Source organism: Triticum aestivum, chromosome 2B, assembly GCF_018294505.1.
Source record: "Triticum aestivum cultivar Chinese Spring chromosome 2B, IWGSC CS RefSeq v2.1, whole genome shotgun sequence".
Classification (NCBI taxonomy): domain Eukaryota; kingdom Viridiplantae; phylum Streptophyta; class Magnoliopsida; order Poales; family Poaceae; genus Triticum; species Triticum aestivum.
Genome location: NC_057798.1, coordinates 774,691,537 through 774,714,573, shown reverse-complemented (window position 1 = coordinate 774,714,573; position 23,037 = coordinate 774,691,537). Strand labels below are relative to the sequence as shown.

The 23,037-nt window shown below is 43.6% G+C and overlaps 4 protein-coding genes across 5 annotated transcripts; 1 reads left to right on the top strand and 3 right to left on the bottom strand.

The window, feature by feature from the left end:
* Nucleotides 1-317: 317 nt before the first annotated feature.
* Nucleotides 318-3,588, top strand: LOC123047312 (geraniol 8-hydroxylase). The gene is made up of 2 exons (XM_044470832.1): nt 318-1,225; nt 2,880-3,588. Exons 1-2 carry the CDS (start codon nt 329-331, stop codon nt 3,483-3,485), a joined length of 1,503 nt encoding a protein of 500 aa, XP_044326767.1. The 5' UTR covers nt 318-328; the 3' UTR covers nt 3,486-3,588.
* Nucleotides 3,589-6,730: 3,142 nt separating this feature from the next.
* On the bottom strand, nt 6,731-8,568 carry LOC123047313 (cysteine protease 1-like). The gene has a single exon (XM_044470833.1). The coding sequence runs from the start codon at nt 8,400-8,402 to the stop codon at nt 6,993-6,995; it is 1,410 nt and encodes a 469-aa protein (XP_044326768.1). The 5' UTR covers nt 8,403-8,568; the 3' UTR covers nt 6,731-6,992.
* A 3,114-nt stretch (nt 8,569-11,682) lies between these two features.
* On the bottom strand, nt 11,683-14,720 carry LOC123047311 (geraniol 8-hydroxylase). Of its 2 annotated transcripts, XM_044470831.1 has the most exons (3): nt 13,754-14,720; nt 12,094-12,414; nt 11,683-11,996 (listed from the first exon to the last, which is right to left on the bottom strand). In XM_044470831.1, exons 1-3 carry the CDS (start codon nt 14,642-14,644, stop codon nt 11,973-11,975), a joined length of 1,236 nt encoding a protein of 411 aa, XP_044326766.1. In that variant the 5' UTR covers nt 14,645-14,720; the 3' UTR covers nt 11,683-11,972. The 2 variants fall into 2 exon arrangements, with proteins under 2 accessions (XP_044326766.1, XP_044326765.1); XM_044470830.1 differs by having other exon boundaries at nt 11,683-12,414.
* A 5,606-nt stretch (nt 14,721-20,326) lies between these two features.
* On the bottom strand, nt 20,327-22,395 carry LOC123047310 (geraniol 8-hydroxylase). The gene is made up of 2 exons (XM_044470829.1): nt 21,485-22,395; nt 20,327-21,046 (listed from the first exon to the last, which is right to left on the bottom strand). Exons 1-2 carry the CDS (start codon nt 22,376-22,378, stop codon nt 20,441-20,443), a joined length of 1,500 nt encoding a protein of 499 aa, XP_044326764.1. The 5' UTR covers nt 22,379-22,395; the 3' UTR covers nt 20,327-20,440.
* Nucleotides 22,396-23,037: the final 642 nt, after the last annotated feature.

Genomic DNA, 23,037 nt, shown 5'->3' with positions numbered 1-23,037 from the left:
GATAAGGTTGGTATATGTGTCTGGGTCCCCAAGTACTCCCTCCGTTTCAAAATACTTGTTGTGATTTTAGTTTAGTGGAAATAATTTTTAATGTGTTAATCGTTCTTAATTTGCTCGCCGGAAGATGTTGTGCTCGTTCCATACTAGCTACTTTGACGTTAGGCATCACCAACCAACACGTCGGCTGCAGGTTTTCCTCGATGCAAAATCTCATCTAGATTTGGTCTTCATTCCTCACTTCACTATACCAAGTCCAAGATGGAGCCAGCATAAATAGAGACGCCTGTCCAGTACCGCCCGCCAGTTGCAGAAGGGAACGGAAGCAATAATGGTGGCCCTGGCGGTGCTTGTGCCCTGGCTAGCATGGCTCGTCGTCTCCTTCCTGTCCGTCTACCTCCTCAACCTCCTCACCCACGCGCGCTCCGGCCTCCCGCCAGGCCCGCGCCCGCTGCCGCTCATCGGCAGCCTCCACCTCCTCGGCGACAGGCCGCACCGCTCCCTCGCACGCCTGGCCAGGACCCATGGCGCCCCGCTCATGTCCCTCCGCCTCGGCGCGGTCACCACGGTGGTCGCCTCCTCCCCCGCCATGGCCCGGGAGATCCTGCAGCGGCACGACGCCACGTTCGCCACCCGGTCCGTGCCGGACGCCACCGGCATGCACGCGGCGGGCTCCGTGCCCTGGCTGCCCCCCGTGCCGCGGTGGCGCGCGCTCCGCAAGATGATGGCCACGGAGCTCTTCGCGCCGCACCGCCTCGACGCGCTCCACCACCTCCGGAGCGAGAAGGTGGGCGAGCTCATGGACCACGTCGCGCGGCTGGCGCGCGACGGCAAGCCGGTGAACGTGGGGCGCGTGGCCTTCACGACCAGCCTGAACCTGCTCTCCCGCACCATCTTCTCCCACGACCTCACGAGCCTCGACGACGACAACCGCTCCGGAGAGTTCCAGGAGGTGGTGACGGGCATCATGGAGGCCGTGGGGACCCCCAACGTGTCGGACTTCTTCCCGGTGCTCGCGCCGGCCGACATACAGGGCACGCGCCGGCGGCTGGCCAAGCTGTTCTCCTGCCTGCACGTGGTTTTCGACGCCGAGGTGGACGAGCGACTGCTCGGCCGCGACGCCGGCCAGCCCAGGAAGAACGATTTTCTCGACGTGCTGCTCGACGTGGCGGCGCGTGAGGATGGCAAGGACCTGCTCGACCGCCAGACGCTACGCTCACTTTTCACGGTAACAACATTTTTTTTCCTTCTGTCTTGCAATTGCAGTTGCTGTTTCAGTTTGCACCAAAATATATAGAAATTCACATGGCCAGCCATGGCGATTGAGCCGGCCGAGGATCAAATCAAACAAATGATGGCGTATTTAAAATTAAAAGCCATGATATTAGCTTTTTTTTAAATGTTAGCATCGGAATATCTAAAAACTTTGCTTCGGCACATCACCTAGAAAAGTTTACAGATTATGATGCAGATTAAAGGTAGAGAGTAGAAGTTACCCCTTTTAGTCGAAAAGGCATGCTAATATGTTGATAGGCTTTTCAAGTAACTTTAAGATTCGCGTATGCTGTGTGTGTGTGTGTGTGGGGGGGGGGGGGGGGGTACACGCCACAAATTTCATATCCTAATATCATTTTTAGATCGAGAAATGAAACAAAAAAACTTGATATGGAATATATATAGTAACCATTTGCACAGAAAAATATGAACGCTGGTAAATTCAAAAGCTCATATTTCTGCCACTAAAATTCCTATAGAGTAGTCTCTGCTTAGGAATTTTGTAGGAAATATGGCATCTATTTCACCGTAACAACACTTTTTTCTTCTTCTGTTTTCCAATTGCGGTTGCTGTTTCAGTTTGCAACAAATAAAGAGATAGAAATTTACATGGCGAGCGTGGAAATATATTGCCCCCCTCTCTCCATCATTTCAGACTTTTAAATGAGTTCTTGGAGCATGAATTCAATATGGTATCCGAGTTAGGAGGTCTTGAATTCAAGACCGTGTCAACGCAGTATTAAAAAGAGATTATCTGGCCTACATAAATCCCACGTCTAAGGACTGATGAGTTGGTAGAGCATGAATTCAATAGCCATCGATGGCGATTGAGCCGGCCGAGGATCAAATCAAACAAACGATGTCGTATTTAAAATTAAAAGTCATGATATTACCTTTTCTTTTTCAATGTTAGCATCAAAGTATCTAAAAACTTTGCTTTGGTACACCACCTAGAAAAGTTTACAGATTTTGATGCAGATTAAAGGTAGAGATTATAAATTACCCCTTTTAGTCAAAAAAGCATGCTAATTTGGTGATAAGTAGCCATTTACTTCCATTGATAGTAATATATTTTAAAGTTTGCTACAGAAAAAAAATGAACGCTGCTAAATTCGAAAGCTCATATATCTGCCACTAAAATTCCTATAGAGTAGTCTCTGCTTAGGAATTTTGTCGGAATTATGGCACCCATTCATGAGATACAAGGAACACCGTTGGAATTTTCCTATATAAGGATAGAATCATCTAAAACTCAAGTCCATATGTTTTTCATTCTTTCAACCTGGCCTTATTGTATTTTGCCACATTTCAAATTCCCACCATAGCCCTTACATGCCGCAGTTCATCCAGCGTGGAAGAAAATAAGCCCAAGAACAATGACTTCTTCTATTATAATGCAATGGAAGGAATATCAAATCTAACGCTCAAAATAAGCGAATTATTGCTTATATAATTCATCCATACAGTATCTATTTGCATTTCAAAACAATTTTTTATTGTTATATAGCACACTTAGCAAATTATCGATTGTATGTTATGTGATGCTTGTTTAGAGTATCTAAATAGCTACATTTGCCAGACTATATTGATGTGACTTTGCATGTTAGGATTTGTTTGCCGCCGGCAGTGACACAAGCTCTAGCACAGTGGAATGGGCAATGACTGAGCTTCTCCAAAATCCATCATCATTAGCTAAGGCTTGCAATGAGCTTGGAGAAGTTATCGGCCCAAGAAGAAAAATTGAAGAAGCTGACATTGTTCGGTTGCCCTATATTCAAGCTATCATAAAAGAGACTTTTCGACTCCATCCTCCTGCTCCACTCTTGTTGCCACGCCAACCTGAGGCAACACTGAAAATAGCAGGCTACACAATACCAAAAGGTTCACGTGTTTTCATAAACGTATGGGCGATAGGTCGAGATAAAGATGTATGGCATGAACCTGAGAAATTTATGCCGGAAAGGTTCCTAGGTTCCACAGTTGACTTTAGAGGTGCGGATTTTGAGCTCCTTCCATTTGGTGTCGGATGTCTGATCTGCCCTGGGATGACACTGGCAACTAGGATGGTGCATTTGATCCTCGCTTCATTGTTACATCAGTTTAAGTGGAGTCTCCCTGTTGAGCTGGAAAGTGATGGGATTGACATGGAAGATAAGTTTGGCCTCACACTTACTAAGGTTGTTCCCCTTTGTATTGCAGCAACACCGGTTTGAATTGTCAAAAATAATAATAATTTGTATGAGTGTTTTAGGTGTTGACAATATGTTATAACTCAAATGTGTCACACATGGAATATATATCATTATTTATGTGACAGTGATACTGAATCTTCTAGAAACTCGACTTTCTAGCGATTCACAAGCTAAACAATGTTGTGTTATTGAAATGTTGTTCCTACAAAGATATTCATACATGCCATTCCAGCCACCCAAATTAGTTTTGAGGTTTGTGCAAAACCGCGGTTGCAGAAAATCCATGTATGACAAATACAAATATATTCATACATGCCATTCGAGCCACACAAATTAACTTGAGGTTTGTGCAAAGCCTCGGTTGCACAAAATCCATGTATAACAAATACAACATATATGTCACACACTGTGGATGGTGGATGGTTTGTATTAGATAATAAAAATGGTTAACTTAATTTGGCAATAGTACTTTTAAGAACAATAAAAGCTATCGAAGGAAGCCAACACAATTTGTATATTTTCACATTTGGGCTGTTTATATCGCTCAAAGATTCTGAAATTTCACACTTCATAATTTTTCACCATGAAAATGATACTTTCCACTGGTCAGAAATCTTTTGTTGTCTGAATATTTCGCATTCAAATCTCTTGCACATCCCAGAGTTCATAATGTAGCATAATCCAAATATTTCAACATTTCAATACTTGCGTACCTTTATTATTCGTTATTTGTCCCCAAGAATATCAATAAGCACAAATTCAAAAAATTTATGATCAACTCACATACTTTAAATCCCGCGGTGGCAAACTAAAATCATTGGCAAGCCAAATTTTGGGTAATGACCATAACAAAATTTCTGCATTTTGGTGTGCACAGAACAAGCAAATCATATTGAAGATCTAACATGGCTGGAACAAATTTCAGATATTTGACTAAGAAAATAAACAAACTATCAAATTTCAATTCTACATCATAATAAACTAAGCGGCAACTAGACTATACTATGTTTGGATAGTGATACTGGCGTCAAGATAATGATAAACTAGATGGTCTACTAGACTACAGTGTGTTTGGATGAGATGGTGATGTCAAGATAATAATAAATTAAGCCATCAACTAGGCTATAATACTGCTTTGGACGGTGACAGATTTGTTTGGAGTACATAACTAGGTATGTTTACACCTCGGTACATGAATGCTCAAATATTGGTGCATCATGTACATATGGTGCCATTGGGCCACTGACATGTGGATTCCGCAATACGTCATGGGATCTTTGTCTTGTACAGATGCACTAGCTCCCATCAACTTAGATATGCATGGCTGGTACAGATGCAGAGGCTACAATGTGGGTATTTCCTCGCCATCCATTACTCCGTTGGTGTTGGCCTACTGGGCTACCACTGAAGCTGAAGGCTTGTTGATTCGTACTGCTATGGTTAGGTAATATGTCTGACAAGTATTTCCGGATGGAGGGAGTGCTATTTATCTTTTCAAGCAAGAAAGAAAAATATAGTACTAATTTTTTTTCCAACTAAGATTTATTGATCAGACATATCATGTTCCCTTGTTCGCGATGATGGTAAAATTTCTTAGTTCTCGTTTCCTGATAGCGCAGCGATGCATCTACCTTGTCCCTGTAAGGAGACGATTTGCAGATTGGTGTGGTAACCTGTGCATCCATTTTTTCTCTCAGTATTATGACCGTGCGTTGCTAACCTTCTCTAAGGGGCACAAACTCGGTGTGTTTTAGTCTCCACGCCGAGGTTGCCCGACGGCGTGGTCCGATGGTTTAATGGCCCCACTTTTTGCAACCATTTGGAGTGCTCGACATGGCCCATGGTGTAGTATGCAACAATAGATTTGACGATTCTACTTTTGCTTGATGCATATGTTTTCGAAGGTGCCCCATGTAACTGGGCTAAATTGGCTTTGTATGGGCGCCCTGGTCTCTAAGTGGCATGGAGTTGGTGGTGATGGCGGATGTCCCTGAGCATTGCTCGGCGACATGTGTGGTTCTTGCTGCGTGGTGGGGTCTATGTCAGGACTGTGCGTCTGCCTGGCTGTGTGATGATGCAGGTGGTTTTCGGCTGGTGGTGCTCTTTGAGTCCACGACCTCAAGTTTCACGGGTGAAAACTCTATGTCCGAGCTTCATCAGTTGAACTTGGTAATATCGTCATCCACACAATGTTCTCTTCTTGAAGGAATTGCATGAAGTCAAGTCAGAGAAGTCAAGGTTAAAACCCATGATTTAGTTTTAGTGTTTGGGTCTAGCGACGGCGGCCCTTCCGAGCATCAATACAGAGCAAAACTATGGGGTAGCTGTTTTTCTGTTCTGTGCACCTACACCAAGGTGCCCACTTCAACAAAATTTCATGCAACCGTAGTGAAATACAAGTTTCCACGTAATTTTTTTGAAAGTTCTAAATATGTTTTTTTTTCAAAGGCACCATAACTTCGCACTTAACAATCAGGGCTTAATCTCTCTCCGGTCCTTTTTACTATGCATATAAGATTTATGTCAAGTCAAATTTTGAAAAGTTTGACCAAATTTATGTTAAAAATATCAACATCTACAATACTAAATATATATAATATGAAACTACATTCCATCATAAATCTAATGATATTGATTGGTATTGTGAATATTGATTGGTACCAAAATTCAGGGAGTATAAGTTTCTAGTCAAATTAGAGATACTTTGACTTCATGCAAAACTTATATGCAGACTAAAAGGGACCGGAAGGAATGCAAGGCTCCGAGATTACTCGCGAAGTTAGAAAAGAAATATCCTAGAAAGTTGAAGTAATAAGCCCAGATTGAAAAGATGGGATCAACTGGCTCCTGGGACTGGCGGATTAGTGGGCCGGCCGTTCTTGTTGCCACTAGAAACTCTAAATTATCAGCGATATATGATGTCGTTTCAGTAGAAGCTATGGCTCTGAACAATGGACTGTTGCTTGCTGATTCAATTGGTTAAAATAGATTGAGGAGGTGCAGTAGCAGTGCTTAACGATTGTTACTTCATGACTTCAGATTTTGCCAAAGTGGTTATTGAACATGAGTTTCATGAGGCGAACTCTATTGCTCATGAAGGTAGTTCCTGGTTTGTAGTTTCACCTCCCTCAATTCTACTCTCTCCGTTCTAAAATAGATGACTCAACTTTGTATACTAACTTTAGTACAAAGTTAGTACAAAGTTGGGTCAACTATTTTGGAACGGAGGGAGCTCTTACCCTGGATCATATTAGGAACTATGATCATGATTATATACCACTCCTTATTAAAGAGAAGAAAAACTATATATAAATACAATGACTTCTCTATTTTTTTACAATGACTTCGCGTAAAATTATACTGTATTTACAATGACAATTGGAAAAAGAATGACTCCTGCTAATAATATACAAGTATTTGCAATGACTCGAAAAAAGAAAGACTGCTACGTTATGAGAACCGAAAGCTGTAACCTAAAACGCCGTCCTCTGAGAATGAAAGTTGTAACGTATATAACCTAAAGTAGATCTAGATCGAAAAGATCGAATCAACAAGCTCTGAGACCGCCGTCCTCTGTCGCTTCGCCGGCGTCCGGGGCAGCGCATCCACGCTGTACGGACTTCCCTTGCTCTTGCCGCAGGTTCGTTTCCCAGCGTTGCAGACGGGGTACTCCGACGGGCAGCAGGTGGCATGGTCCCTGCAACAGGTGGCGCCCTCGGCCGGGCAGCATCCCCACGCAAGGCACACGCTCCTCACGCCGTACGTGCAGCAGCACGTGCTCCCCGCCGGGCACGAACAATAGCGATCGCACTTCTCCTCCGGCGCCGGTGGTGCCGGCTTCGGGTTGGGACCGGTCTTGACGGGGTAGGACGCGAACATGGCGATGCCGCACTTGCCGGCGCGCGCGGTCACGTTGCGCTCCATCCGGATGTAGCCGCTCTCGCCCCAGCCCGGACCCCACGAGTTGCGCACGAGCCAGTAGTCCTTGCCGCCGTCCGCCGCCTCCGTGCCGTAGCCCACCGCGAGTACGGCGTGGTCAAGCTCCGTGCCGCACCGCCCCGTGAATACCCCGGACTCGTAGAGCTGGAACTCACGCCCGCCGGCCTCGATGGCGACGCTGACCGGCTGGTGCGCCACGGCCTTCATCAGTGACGCCTCGTCGTCGGCGGGCACGTCCTCGAAGCCGTCGATGGAGACGACCGTGTGGGCCTTCTTAGCGAGGTCGCACTTGCCCTCCTTGGCGGTGTAGGGGTAGTCCTCCTCGGTGTCGATGCCGCCGTTCCGGACGATGAAGTCGAAGGCGTCGTCCATGATGCCGCCGTTGCACCCGTTGTTCTGCCCGTTGCGTGAGCAGTCCACGAGCTCCTGCTCCGACAGGGTCACGAGGTCCCCGGTGACGATCTTGTTGATGCCTTCCACCGCGGCAACCGTGGAGAACGCCCAGCAGCTGCCGCACTGGCCCTGGTTCTTGACGGGTGCGACGGCGCCCTTCTCCCTCCAGTCCACGGACGCCGGCAGCACGTCCTCGGCATGGTACCTGTAGCGCTCGCCGACTGCGTTGCGAGCCCTGCCAGCGGCGCCGGCGCCGAGGTAGGCAGCGCGGAACTCGGCGTTGGTGAGGTCGGCGAAGCGGTTCATCCCGAGGCGGAACCCGCCGCGCTGCGCGGCACGAGCGTTGTGCGCTTCGACGAAGTCTAGGTTGTCTCGGAACGCGCGGAACCGGCGGACGTACTCGGCGAGCGCGTTGTAGGAGCGGCCGTGGCGCGCCAGCCACGCGTCGAACATCGCCCGCACATCAGCCTCCGTGCGGCGCGTGAGACCGCGCGCACCATGGTCCGCGACATTGTCGACGTGCGCGGCGGCTGCAGACGAGGAGGCGGCGAAGAAGACGAGGAACAGCAAGGCCGCCACGGCCGCGGCCGCACCGCGACCTGCCATGGCCGCCGCCGCGTCTGCTCTTCTCTGGATCGGCTTAGGCTGTCGTCGTGGTCGTGGTCGTGGTCGTCGTACCAGGGATCATTGGTTTCGATCGCTTGTGGTTCTGGGTAGAAGGCCGGCCGGTGATCTTATTTTATATTGGTCTTGGCCCGTGGCGACGTGGAGTTGTGATCGGGTTCCTTGTGATTGACGTGTGTGATAGAGACCTCTCTGATTGACGTGGAGGTAGATTGGTGCAAGTCGTTTCGACCTCTGTGATCTGATCCTGCGGCTGAGACGCACGCTGACAACTTTGAGGTGTATTCGAATCAGATCGCACGGTCGAGACGAGCACGATGACAACTGCGACTGGAGTCCCGCCATCCACCACGTAGTATAGGAAACTTGCAGCCGGGGAAAAAAGGATGCTGGCTAATTGGGGGTCAAAGTCGTTGCCTGATCAGGTTTCTATTTTTGGAGCTTCAAGTTTTTGGTAAATTTTCGAGTACAGTACTGACGTTCACAAATTTCAGGCCTAGTTTTCAGAATTTGAAACTTCCTGGACTCTTTTGAAATTTCAAACTAATTGAAGTCATGAAGTTTCAGAAATTCAAGTTTTTTGGGTAAATTTAATATTTGGAAGAAAAATCAAACTCCAGAATCGTCAAAGGCTTTCCTTTTTTTTTTCTGGATTACACACAGGGGAGAAAGGTGATCGGACATATGAATGCAACATAAAAAAGAAAGAGAAACGCTTCCTATCTGCCGACCAACGGGAAGCATTCATCAGGCCACTCTCATGACGCCAATACATTTTTCATTCCATAGTTGAGATTCTTTCAAAACCACTCACTGAACAAACCAATCAAGCCCTATTTTCTCTCTGCGCCCCCCTCCCACCAGCAACCCCTCGTCCATTTCTCGGACATTAGTCTCACCTTCCCCATCCCCATTCCCATCTCGCATGCCCCGGACTCGGCTATATCCTTGAGTTCTCACTGTCTCTCTTCTCCGGGAACCAACCCTTCCCACGCGCCAGTGACATATCGTCCGACGTTGCCCTCATCATTTGTCCATGACAACACAAGAGCGAGCGACCAACCCCCCTCGTCTTCCTGGTCATCTCCACCAGGTTCGAGCCCTGCAGCCTCTAGTTCACTCGTCGGAGGGGCATCTCGGTTGTGGAACAAATTCAGCACATGTCAACCTGCAGGACCCACCCCCATCCATGCCCAAGCACCGTCCTCATATGATCTAGGTATTGAGCACTCTCTCATCTTCATACATTTTTTCATATCTCTGTGTGCTATCATGGGTTTATTCCATTTTAGTGGGTTTCAACTTTGTTGTGTCCTTTGTATAGTGGATCACCAAGTCATCAATGAATTTCCATGAATTTTGCATGAATATGACACAAATATGCTTCCTACTTGGATACCTTATATTGAGATATCACTATTTTCACCATTCCTACTCTACTATTGGACCTTCCAAAAATAATACTCCCTCCGATCCATATTACTTATCATAGATTTGTCTAGATATAGATGTATCTAGACATGTTTCGGTATTAGATACGACCGGATCTTGACAAATTAAAAACAAGTAATATGGATCAAAGGGAGTACTACACATGCTTCTTTGGTCTAGAAAGTTCGCTTCCGTAGTTCAACCGGTGAATTTGGTATGTAGGTGAGACATACATGCATCCCCATGTTGGCGGCACACTTAGTTAATTTCATGTTTAATTTTCTATTCGTCAAACTGAAATGAGTATATTGATATAGCACATTTTCATGCTTCATACTGATGGTGTTCCAAATTATACTTCATATGCTCCCTTGCTTAGATAGAATGTTTTTATACTTCCTGCTTCTTTAAAAAAAGTTGTTGTCATTGTTATCACTATTGTAATACGACATGTCCCGTATTATTTATGTATGTTTCTTTGGTGCATGTAGTTTGCTTCCTAACTTTGTCTTTTGCGGCAAACTTCTATTTGTCGGGAAACAATGCACAATTTATGACTCATAGACCTCTAATTACTGTAGGACGGGGTCCATCCATGCAAGCGTTTTTTAGCTTTTGACAGAGTTGCATGTGTCATCCAACCAACATCCATGCCTTTTAATTTTATCTTCAAATTTGAACCTACTATAACTTTTGATCAAAAGTCCAATCTATATTTCGTTTGCATAGTCATGTTCCTTTTGACGAGGACTTTCAAATAAGACCACTCTTAAATTTGACAACTTTAATTTTTGTTTCCAAGTTTCAAATATTAAAACTTGGTAGTCATAGTATTGAGTTTTACCAAGTTTCATTTGCGTTTAGGATTTAGATCAGGGCTTAGGGTTTAGGGTTTGAGTTTTAGTTTACAAACTTGGTGAATTTATTCATTTGTTCCAATTAAGTTTTAGTAGTTGTAACTTGGTGAAGTTTTTAAAACTTGTGAAAATATATTCAAAAGTGGTATTGTTTTAAAGCCCTCGTGTCAAGGAACACGAATATTGTACTTTTGGTTCAAAAGATATAATAAATTTAAATTAGAAAGTCAAAAGAAAAAGCACGGTGATGGGATGAGTGGAGCTGTGAAAAGCTGCACGCATTGACCCCATGTAAGGTAATTCAGGGCTAACGCGGATGCAAAGAGCAAATTAATTTTTGAATCACGAGACAACCGGGTGAGCACAAATCCGGGTTGTTCGAGGATGTTCCTGCCATAAATCGCTTCTCAACAATAACCCCAATTTTTATTTGGTCACTAGCACAATTCATGTGTGCATTGCTACAAAGCCTTCAAAAATATTAGGAGTTAATTAAGCAATGACCTTTTGAGAGTATTGAAAGATGTTGGTGGTTGGTGTCATGTGATCGTTGTGCGGTTCACTATTATAAGGAGAACAAAAGGACGTGGAGATATTTGCAAGTAGCAGAAGTTCTAGAATCTTAAGTGAACATGGTATTGTCCTTTTGAAGTATGTAGTCCGTTCATGGCAGTATTAACTTTATTCTATTTTTTCTCATGTGCACTTACTTTGTTTATTCTGTTATTTGAACAGGAACTTTAACGTTGTGTATTTCTTTCCATCACCATGCAAAAGCATTATAGCCTAGTTGACAGCCTAATGTGTTATCTTGACGTTACCATCACCATCCCAAAGTAGCCTGGTTCATAGCCTAATCTATTATGATGTGGATCTAAACATTGTTTCTAAATATATTTGAATATCAAACTTTTGCATTTTCTTCTTGTTCATATTCTTGGTGAAAAAGCAGTGGATAACGAAGGCGCATACGGTTTGAACTCTGAGAGAATATCAAATTTGTCACATAAATAATGATATAAATTACATGGCTCATACATTTGAATTATTACACATTAACAACGTCTAAAACACTCTTAATATGGTGCCTTTTATTTTCCTGAAATCGGTGTTGCTATAATACAAAGGGGCACATTCTTTACTAGTGTCAGGCCAAAGTGATCTTGCATATCAATCCCATCACGTTCCAGCTCAATAGGAAGACTCCACTTAAACTGATTTAACAAGGAAGCAAGCATCACATGCACCATCCTAATTGCCAAAGTCATTCCAGGGCAGATTCGACGCCCTGCACCAAATGGAAGGAGCTCAAAATCCACACCCCTAAAGTCAATCGCCGAACCCAAGAACCTCTCAGGCATAAACGTCTCAGGTTCAGTCCATACATCTTTATCTCGACCTATCGCCCATACGTTTATGAACACGCGTGAACCTTTAGGTATTGTGTAACCAGCTATTTTGACCGTCGTCTCTGGTTGGCGTGGCAACAAGAGTGGTGCAGGAGGGTGGAGCCGAAAAGTCTCTTTTATGACAGCTTGGAGATAGGGCAACCGAACAATATCAGCTTCTTCAATGTTTCTTCTAGAGCCGATAACTTGTGCAAGCTCGTCACAAACCTTAACCATTGATGATGGGTTTCGAAGAAGCTCAGCCATTGCCCATTCCACTGTGCTAGAGCTTGTGTCACTACCAGCAGCAAACAAATCCTAACATACAAATATAATGTTAGATGAATATAGTCTAGTAAATGTAGCTATTTACTAAACAAGCATCACACAAAGTACAATGTATTATTTGCTAAATGTGGTATAGAAGAATCGACACAACTCTAAACTACACTTTCGTTGCTATATGGATGAATCATATATGCAATAATCCGTTCATATGTAACATGATATTTGATATTCATCTTATTGCATTATAGTAGAAGAAGCTATTATTCTTGACCCAATATTTCCTTTTTCACTCACCGATGTTGAAGTGCAATCTTACGAGAGCTATGGTGAAAATTTTGGAAATGCTGCAAAACTGCAATATCACTGGTTTGAAACAACGGAAAAAAAAGAATTTGAGTTTTGGATTATTCAGTGCTTATAAAGGAAATTCATATTGAATTTTACATGATTTGGTTCTTTGTAACACATGAATAGCATGTCATGATTCCTATAAAATTTCCATGCCAATACTATTCTATAGTAATTTTAGATGCATATTAATTTGTATTCAAATGGTATTTTTCAGGTTATCAGTTTTCATGTTTCTGGTCGCATACTAGAGTGAATGTCGTTATAATTTTTGTGCTTCCATGTTGTTGTATTTCTAAATTTCAAGGTATATGCAATACAGGGCCTCAAAGGATAGGACGGACACCATCAGTGTGGATCCATATATATTGAAATGGTATAATGAGTAAAACAATATTTGAAGTGCTTTCTCAAGAGATGCCGATTTTAGAATGGTACATCCTGCATCTATATTTTTTATCATCGTTTGTGTGGTTTGGTCCACTACTAGTTCCAGGGGTATTGCAGTGGTGACAACATACTTATTTGGCTTGTAGTGGTACCACGCTCAAGGCACAATTTTTTCTAGAAAAAACTCTAAATTATTTGGAGTTATTGACAGCAGTAGATGAATAACATGCCACAAATATCCACATTAAAATTTGGTCTAGGCATAGGGAAATAAGGAACCAAAAAAAAAATCAACCATCAACAGAAACAAATTGGCTACTCTATAGTCTTTGTCAAGTTATATTTTTATTCCTGATCTAAAAAGTCAAAACTGGATATGAAATTTTGTGCCACTTGAGCCATCTCGATGCCATTTTTGTTTTGGCTGGCTGTGGCCATGTGCCACCATTTGTTTGATCCCCCGGAGAGGCTCAATCAGCAAGGCTGGCCATGTGCTTTGATCCCCGGGAGAGGTTCATGGAATCACTCAAACGGTATAATACATCGAGTGTACTAATTTTGATCTTTTACTAGATATGAGTTGAAAACTGAAACAGCAGCTGCAATCGCAAAGAAGAAAGTTGCGTGTTACCGTGAACTGTGAGCGTAGCGTATCACGGTCCAGCAGGTCCTTGCCCTTGTCACGCGCCGCCACGTCGAGCAGCACGTCGAGGTAGTCGTTCTTCCTGGGCTGGCCGGCGTGGCGGCCGCGCAGCCTCTTGTCCACCTCGGCGTCGAACACGGCGTGCAGCCGCGCGAAGATCCGCGCCAGGCGCCGGCGCATGCCCTGCAGGTCGGCCGGCGCGAGCACCGGGAAGAAGTCGGACACGTTCGGGGTCCCCAAGCCTTCCATCATGGCCGTGATCACCTCTTGGAAGTCCTCGGAGCCGCCGTGGTCGTCGAGGCTGGTGAGGTCGATGGAGAAGATGGTGCGGGAGATAAGGTTGAGGCTCGTCGTGAAGGCCACGCGACCGACGTTCACCGCCGTGCCCTCGCGCGCCAGCCGCGCAACGTGGTCTGTGAGCTCCCTCACCTTGCCGCTCCGCAGGTGGTGGAGCGCGTCGAGCCGGTGCGGCGCGAAGAGCTCCGTGGCCATGATCTTGCGGAGCGCGCGCCACCTTGGCCCGGGGGACAGCCAGGCTACGCCCGCCGCATGCTTGCCGGTGGCGTCAGGCACGGACCGGATGGCGAGCACGGAATCATGCCTCTGCAGGAACTCCCGGGCCATGGCAGGGGAGGAGACGACCACCGTGGTGACCGCGCCGAGGCGGATGGACATGAGCGGACCGTGGATCTTGGCTAGGCGGGCGAGGGAGCGATGCGGCTTGTCGCCGAGGAGGTGGAGGCTGCCGATGAGCGGCAGTGGGCGGGGGCCCGGCGGGAGGCCGGAGCGCGCGTGCGCTAGGAGGTTGAGAAAGTAGAAGGATAGGACAGAGACGACGAGCCATGCTAGCCACGGCGCAAGCACAGCCAGGGCCACCATTGATTCCTTTGTGCAGTTCGGCGTACGGCGTACGACACATGAAGCACTAAATAGAAGAGAAACTGAAAAATCATAGTCAAAGTTCTGTTTTCGACAATCAGCTGTATATAAGTTGTACTCTATTTCTTTTAAGATAGTACCCCTCCTTCTCATAATACAAGTCCTTATTCCAACCGATATGTGAGGAAGGAGTACCCAAAAAAAAAGAGAGAGTCTGATTTAGGTACTCCATTCGTTTCAAAAATGTTACTTGCTCTGTTCTAAAATATAAGTGCATTTATTTTTTATAAGTCAAGCTTATCTATAGGTAGTTCCGTGTGATCTAGGTTTTTGAAGAAAATATCAACATCTACAACGTTGAATTAGTTTCATTATATCCATCATGACATATAATATTTCATTTAATTAATAGTGTAGAAGTTGGCATTCTTTTTGATATTTACGTTAAGCATTATGAAGTCCGACTTCTAGAAATTTTAGAACACCTCAAATTTTGAAATGGAGGATATAAAATTGTATATTTACAATAAACCAATTTCAAAAAGTTATCCTGTATATGATAAAAATTACGACCAACATCCACAACATCAAATTGTTATAAATTAGTACTCTGTAAGCTTAATGAAAATAAATTGCATCACATATCGACATAGCACAACAGGCTACCTTCTGAAGCAAGGTGGGATCTTTTCCTTGTGGCATGACAGGTAATCCGATTTGTTATTTTCCTGGCCACTGGCTAGGGACTACACATGCCTCCAATTATTGTGGAGAGTCTCCATCAGATCACACAATCCACTATTGAAGAATGGGCATGAGACTCGTGCGCAAGCAACCAAGGTTTTCGGTAGGGCGCCGTCATGGATTTTGACATTAGGGCGGTGGTTCACACGTACTACTCCATGGCCGACTAGAAGAAGACACGTGCACATTCTCTCACTAATATTTTTTCTCTCAAATCGACACAGGCTTTATCAATTGCTCAGGAGGATGACAATGAATCAGAATACATCCGAGAAGAAAGGAGGGAGTATATTTACCCAAACACATCTTTACCATCATCATTAGCCTGTTTTGCATATCTATATCCAGTGTCATTTGCTTTTCGGTTGATATGTACCCCCTCCTGCTAGAATAATAGAGTTGTTATTTTATATTTTCTTATATCATGATAAATGTCTATTATTCCTGCTAGAATTGTATTAACCGGAAACTTGATACATGTGTGGATACATAGACAAAACACCGTGTCCCTAGTATGCCTCTACTTGACTAGCTCGTTAATCAAAGATGGTTAAGTTTCCTAACCATAGACATGTGTTGTCATTTAATGAACGAGATCACATCATTAGGAGAATGATGTGATGGACAAGACCCATTTGTTAGCTTAGAATAATAATCATTCAGTTTGATTGCTACTGCTTTCTTCATGTCAAGTACTTCTCGGTGTTGCAGTTATATATCTTGGCCACTCATGTCCCCCACTGCTGCCGCCGCACACCGAGTTAATTTGGCTCCATCGGCGGCGACAGCAGGTCGGGGATGTGGGATGCCCTGGCGCGGCGAACCTCGTCATGGCGTGGATCCGTGGACCGATGTAATCCATTCTGTCACTGATTTTCAAAGTAACATTCTACACATCCTCGTTTTTTACTAGGACTTTGATCGGTTGCCCAATCACAAGTATCTATGGGTGAAAAGAAGATAAAAATCAACTCCATTGCAAATCACAGACACAAATAGCGCCAATTGAGAAAAGTCATCCAACAATCCCATACACAAATATATAGGGTTGGAAAGCCGTGCCACAACCCATTGCCTTAGTGAATAACTCACACATGACGATTGGATCGCAAGGAGATATCATTGAAGACGACATAAAGATGAATGATTGATTGATGAATAGTCTTACAATATTTGCCAATTTCGATACAGTGGTTACAATTATAGCTAATTCAAGAGATGGCTACAGTAGTGATGGTGGTGATGGGTATGGAGATGACTGGGAAATGGATGCGGCTAGGGTTTGTGAATGGCTATTGGTGGCGTTTTGCGATGTTTCCTGATGCCTCTATTGCATATTAAACCTGAGCCCTTTTATAAAGTGTGCTTGGTTGGACATCATGGAGTTCCTGGCGGTGAGTACGACTGCTGGTACAAGCGAGCGCCCTCTTACAAGGCATCATCCTTTGCTCAGTTGCCTTCCTAGTGACCCCATCTTTCTTGGCTTGGCTTGACTCCCACACTTGGTGTTTCCTTCCATGTGATGATTTTATTTTATGTTTGGGGTCCATTCCTTGTAGAAACGCATTAAACAAAGGATTTTAAATTTCTTGTGTTCATTAGTCATTATTGGAAATATCGAACTGATTCTCTCGCATATTCCGGGATTATACGGTTGAAACAATGGTGAAATGAGTGCCAAAATATCACTCATCAATCAAGAAGTAATTTTCTTCACAATTAACATGGTTTCAACAATCAACTCAACTTCTATAAAACACAAGCGAACTGATGGGCAAGATTGAGTGTGAAACCATAACTATAGTTTTTATTTGGGTCCTAGCACAATGTTAGTGCGTTGCTATGGAGTCTTAAAAAATATTAAAAGTTAAACCGCCATTTTTTAGATTGTGTTATCTTTGTGCCGTTCATAGTTAGGAGTACGAAAAGATGTGGCGGGACTTGGATGTGATGAATGTAACTTGGAGAATCTTAAGTGGCCGAGGTATTGGCCTTTGGCAATATGTGGTCAGTTCATGAAAATATTCACCTTATTCTTCTTCCTCTTCCTCAAGTGTGGTTACTTAGTTCATCCCGTTATTTAAGAAGCACTTTAACATTGCGTATCTTTGTCCATCACCATACAAAAGAATTCTAGTGGATCTCACTCCCTAATATATTATCTTGACGTCACCATCACCATCCAAAAAGCATTGCCGTCTAGTTGACCGCCTAATAAAATGGAGCGGAAACGAACGAATCTAAGTGCCGTGATTTTATTTTCTTCATATTTTTCTCACAAATGGGAATGAAAATGAAATCCCCAAAAATGAATACGGAAACAAATACTACAAAAAAAATCAAAGAGAAAACGGTGCAGGGCAGATACAAAATCAGATGTTCGTGTGAACAAAAAAACCCTTGAACAATTGAGAAAATCACAAGAAAACTAGCAAACTATTTCAAATACTATGACTAGAACATCTTTCGATGACTCCTAAGCCGGTTGCATAACTCATAAATCAACTGCACCACATGGAGGCTCCTGGACTTGAGGATTATGTTAGGTACTAGTGTTGTCCTTTTGGCCACAGTATGAGTTTTGCTGAGTGTCGGATTGAGTCTTAATATCGCCATGGTAAAAAAATGAAGAGTTAATTACACCGGTGGTGTTAGAACTTGTCATGAATGGTCACTTTGGTGCTAGAACTTGCGGCATACATCAAACTAATGTAAAAACTTGGCTCCGTCGTGCAAATACGATGCAAATCGTGTTTGGATACGAAAGCGACACTGACCAGGCTCACTTGCATGGCACAGGTCCCGCTGTCAGCCACCACAGATGACATGCGGCCTATTATTTTACCAAAAAGAAACTTGATTTTTTTGTCCTCACGAAATAACCCCTGACACGTGTGAAAATGTTGGCCATATGGGTTCCATAATTATTTAAAAAAGCATGGGAATCGAACCGTGTAGGTTTGTTAGCTTCCGCCAATGGTTAACCTACGTCATGTATATATCCTTCACGTCCTATGTGGGTTGCACTTGGTGGGACCCATTTTGCATATTTTTTTACAAAATCTATTTATATTATAATCATGTGTTACAAAAAATATATGTTACCAAAATAAATTAAATTATAAAAATGAATACTTTATATGCCTGAATATTTTATTAAAACTGTGAACATTTCAAACATATATGACCATTTATTAAATAAATAAAAATAAAAATCAATTTTATGTTTTGTTAATTATGCAAATAATAATGTGAATACTTTTGTAATTTATAATTCGAATATATTATTTAAATAATTTACATATATTACATAAACTTATAAAAATAATAGTGCAAAATGGGCCGCACGAAGTGCATTCCATTATAATATTTAAAAGTATATTAAAAAAATCTTAAAACATGACATTTTTATATACTACATCAATCAATATTTTGTGAAAACTCTGAACATTTATAAACATATTATGAGCATTTACTGAAATATACGGGAAAATGTAAAATAATTTTGACATATTTTATTCTATATGCATATTATTACATGAATATTTCTGTACTTTATAATGTAATCATATGGATAAATTTTAAATTAATACATCAATATTTTATAATGTGATTCATTTTTATGTATATTACTTATAATATAGTACTATATTTTACTTATATATATATTCTACAAATTTCTTAAAAAATAGTGCAAATTGGTTTTATTTGTATTGTTTTACGGTATAAAAACATTTTTAGATTTTGTAAATATTATTTTAGATATATGCATAATTTAAAATAATACATGAACTATTTTCTAAAGAATTTCTTCTGTTTTATGTATTATTTATAGTGCAAGAATAATTAAACTTTATTTTTATTAGTGAGATTAAATTTTACATACCTTTACATATTTCTAAAAAAGAGAAACTCCAGGAGCGACTTTGTTCTACTACATTACAAAGGACTTATGAACTATAGGTGTGATGACGTTGTTGGTGCAGTGCCTATGACCGGTTGTTTCCACCTATATGATAGCAAGTTCGAGTTTTTCTTTCAAATTTCCCTACTGTACTAACAGGCGGGACGGACGGTTCACAGAGGCCGAAAACACCAAGTGAGCGGGAGCTCTTATGTGCAAAAAAAAGAGAAAAAAAAGAAGAAGAGTGTTTTTGTGGAAACACACCACACGCCCTCCTTCCTGCCTTCCAGTCACTGACAGCAGGACCCGTGCCATGCAGGCGAGCCTAGTCAGCACCGCTTTCGTGTCCAAACGTGATTTGCACCGTATTTGCACGACCGAGTCAAGTTTTTAGACCCGTTCGATGTATGCCGCAAGTTCTAGCACCAAAATGACAATTCACGACAAGTTCTAGCACCACCGGTGTAATTGACTCAAAAATGAAACATTTCATATTCATGGAAACGGATATTGCATTTCCGTTGTTGTTCCACGGGAAAATGACATTTCTTTATTACTGTTTCTGCATAAGAAATTCCATTATTGTTTCCTATTTTTCTCGTTGTTTCCCTTTTTGGGGGAAACCCAGAAAGTTTCTGCTCTGTTTTCATCCCTAGACATCATTGTCACCATCCGAAAGCACTATAGCTTAGTTGACCACCAAATATATTATCCTGACATCATGGTCACAATCCAAAAGCACTATAGCCTAGTTGACCATCTAATCTATTATGATGTGGATCAAAAATTGTTTGTACATATATTTTCTGGTCAAAGATCTAGAATTTGTTCAATACAATTTGTTCGTTTTCTATATACTAAAATTTGGAAATTTGGTTTATATTGTGAAGATCCAAAATTTGCTTGCCAACGCTTCTAGTTTGCCACCGTGGTTTTTCGTATTAGGCTTGAATATCAAAAAATTTAAAATTTGTGCTTGCTCATGTTTTTTGGCAAAAATCATTGACTAATGAAGGTATGAAAGGTTTATACTCTGAGAGAATATGAAAAGTTTCACATAAATATTGGTATAAACTACAAGGCTGATACATTTACATTATTACACATCAACAACACCATTGTCAACAATGTTGCATTTCCTTATTGGCTCAAATGGGTGTTGCTATAATACAAAGGGGCACGACCTTCGCTAGCGTCAGGCCAAATTGATCTTCCATATCAATTCCATCCCGTTCCAGCTCAACAGGGAGATTCCACTTAAACTGATTTAATAATGAAGCGAGCATCACATGCACCATCCTAATTGCCAATGCCATTCCAGGGCAGATCCGACGCCCCGCACCAAATGGAAGGAGCTCAGAGTCAACACCCCTAAAGTCAATTGCTGAACCCAAGAACCGCTCTGGCATAAACTTCTCAGGTTCAGTCCATACATCTTTATCCCGACCTATCGCCCATACATTTATGAACACGCGTGAACCTTTAGGTATTGTGCAACCTGCTATTTTGACCGTCGTCTCTGGTTGGCGTGGCAACAAGAGTGGTGCAGGAGGGTGGAGTCGAAAAGTCTCTTTTATGATAGCTTGGAGATAGGGCAACCGAACAATATCAGCTTCTTCAATGTTTCTTCCTGCGCTGATAACTTGCGCAAGCTCGTTGCAAACCTTAGTCATTGATGATGGGTTTTGCAGAAGCTCAGTCATTGCCCATTCCACTGTGCTAGAGCTTGTGTCACTACCGGCAGCAAACAAATCCTAACATGCAAATATATTATTACATGAATATAGTCTAGTAAATGTGGCCATTAAGATAAACTAATCAAGCATCATGCAGAGTACACTGGATTATTTGCTAAATGTGCTAAAAGGATCAAAATTGTTTTGAACTGCACATAGCGCGCGATACTGTATGGATGCATCATATATGCAATAATTCATTCATTCATTCTAATAATTGGTATCTTTACAATCTGTATCAAGTTCTAATTTTCATTTCCTGATCTAAAAGTCAAAGTTGGATATGAAATTTGTACCACGTTATAGTTAATATCTGGATGCAACATTTTGGCTGACCATGTGGCACCATTTGTTTGTTTGATCCCCGGGAGAGGCTCAGGCTCAGTCAGCAAGGCTCGTGTGGGTTCATGTGCGATCTATGGAATCAAAGAGTAAGAAAGAAAGGTGTATGTTTACCGTGAAGTGTGAGCGCAGTGTCTCACGGTCGAGCAGGTCCTTGCCATCCTCACGCGCCGCCACGTCGAGCAGCACGTCCAGGAAGTCGTTCTTCCTGGGCTGGCCGGCGTCGCGGCCGAGCAGCCTCTGGTCCACCTCGGCGTCGAACACGGCGTGCAGCCGCGCGAACAGCCGCGCCAGCCGCCGGCGCATGCCCTGCAGGTCGGCGGGCGCGAGCACCGGGAAGAAGTCCGACAAGTTCGGGGTTCCCAGGCCTTCCATGATGGCGGTGATCACCTCTTGGAACTCCATGGAACTGCTCATGTCGTCGAGGCTGGTGAGGTCGATGGAGAAGATGGTGCGGGAGATAAGGTTCAGGCTCGTCGTGAAGGCCACGCGTCCGATGTTCACCGCCGTGCCCTCGCGCGCCAGCCGCGCGACGTGGTCCGTGAGCTCCCTCACCTTGTCGCTCCGGAGGTGGTGGAGCGCGTCGAGCCGGTGCGGCGCGAAGAGCTCCGTGGCCATCATCTTGCGGAGCGCGCGCCACCGGGGCGCCGGGGGAAGCCAGGGGACGGAGCCCGCCGCGTGCTTGCCGGTGGCGTCGGGCACGGACCGGGTGGCGAGCACAGAGTCATGCTTATGCAGGAACTCCCGGGCCATGGCGGGGGAGGAGACGACCACAGTGGTGACCGCGCCGAGGCGGATTGACATGAGCGGGCCGTGGATCTTGGCGAGGTGGGCAAGGGAACGGTGCGGCTTGTCACCGAGAAGGTGGAGGCTGCCGATGAGCGGCAGTGGGCGGGGGCCCGGCGGGAGGCCGGAGCGCGCGTGCGCGAGGAGGTTAAGAAGATAGAAGGAGAGGAAAGCGACGACAAGCCATGCTAGCCAAGGCACAAGCGCAACCACGCCCACCATTGCTTCCTTTGTGCAGTTCGGCGTGCGGCACAGGAGACTCTAAATAGTCCTCGAAGCTAGTGGTGGAAGCTATGTTTTGGAAACTATTTTTTATGAAAAGGCCAAAGACGTCACATTAAGTATTTAAACTAAAACAACGTCATTTATTTTGAAACAGAGGAAGTATCACAGATCCTTGCAAAAATAAATTTACGGAGAAATAGAAATACATTCAAAATTCTGGGGTGCTGAAGTCTTTCTACCCATGTATCCACTGGTGACATGTCTTGAGCAATTATCGATGCCGTCTTTTGACCTTCGCATCGGCTAAGCGAACTTTTTAAAACCTAAGAGACCAGGAGACGCCGACGGCTGCAATCTACGAAGCACATCGCCAGTTCGGCGAAAAAAAACCATCGAGAAGGGCATGTAGAAACCAGGAAGACCACGAGAACCAGCCGAAATCCAAACTGATCCACCAAAAACCTATACCAACTGATTCCCGAAAGACCTGTCAGCCAAACACTTCACATGCCCTCTACCGTCGAAAAACACACAAACAAAATCGAAATAAGACGGGGAGAACATTATTCCTACCTAAGCATCCCTTGCTTGGCAGCCCCAAATTATTACCAACAAATGTTTATAAATTAGTATATTCTTTATATAAACTTAATGAA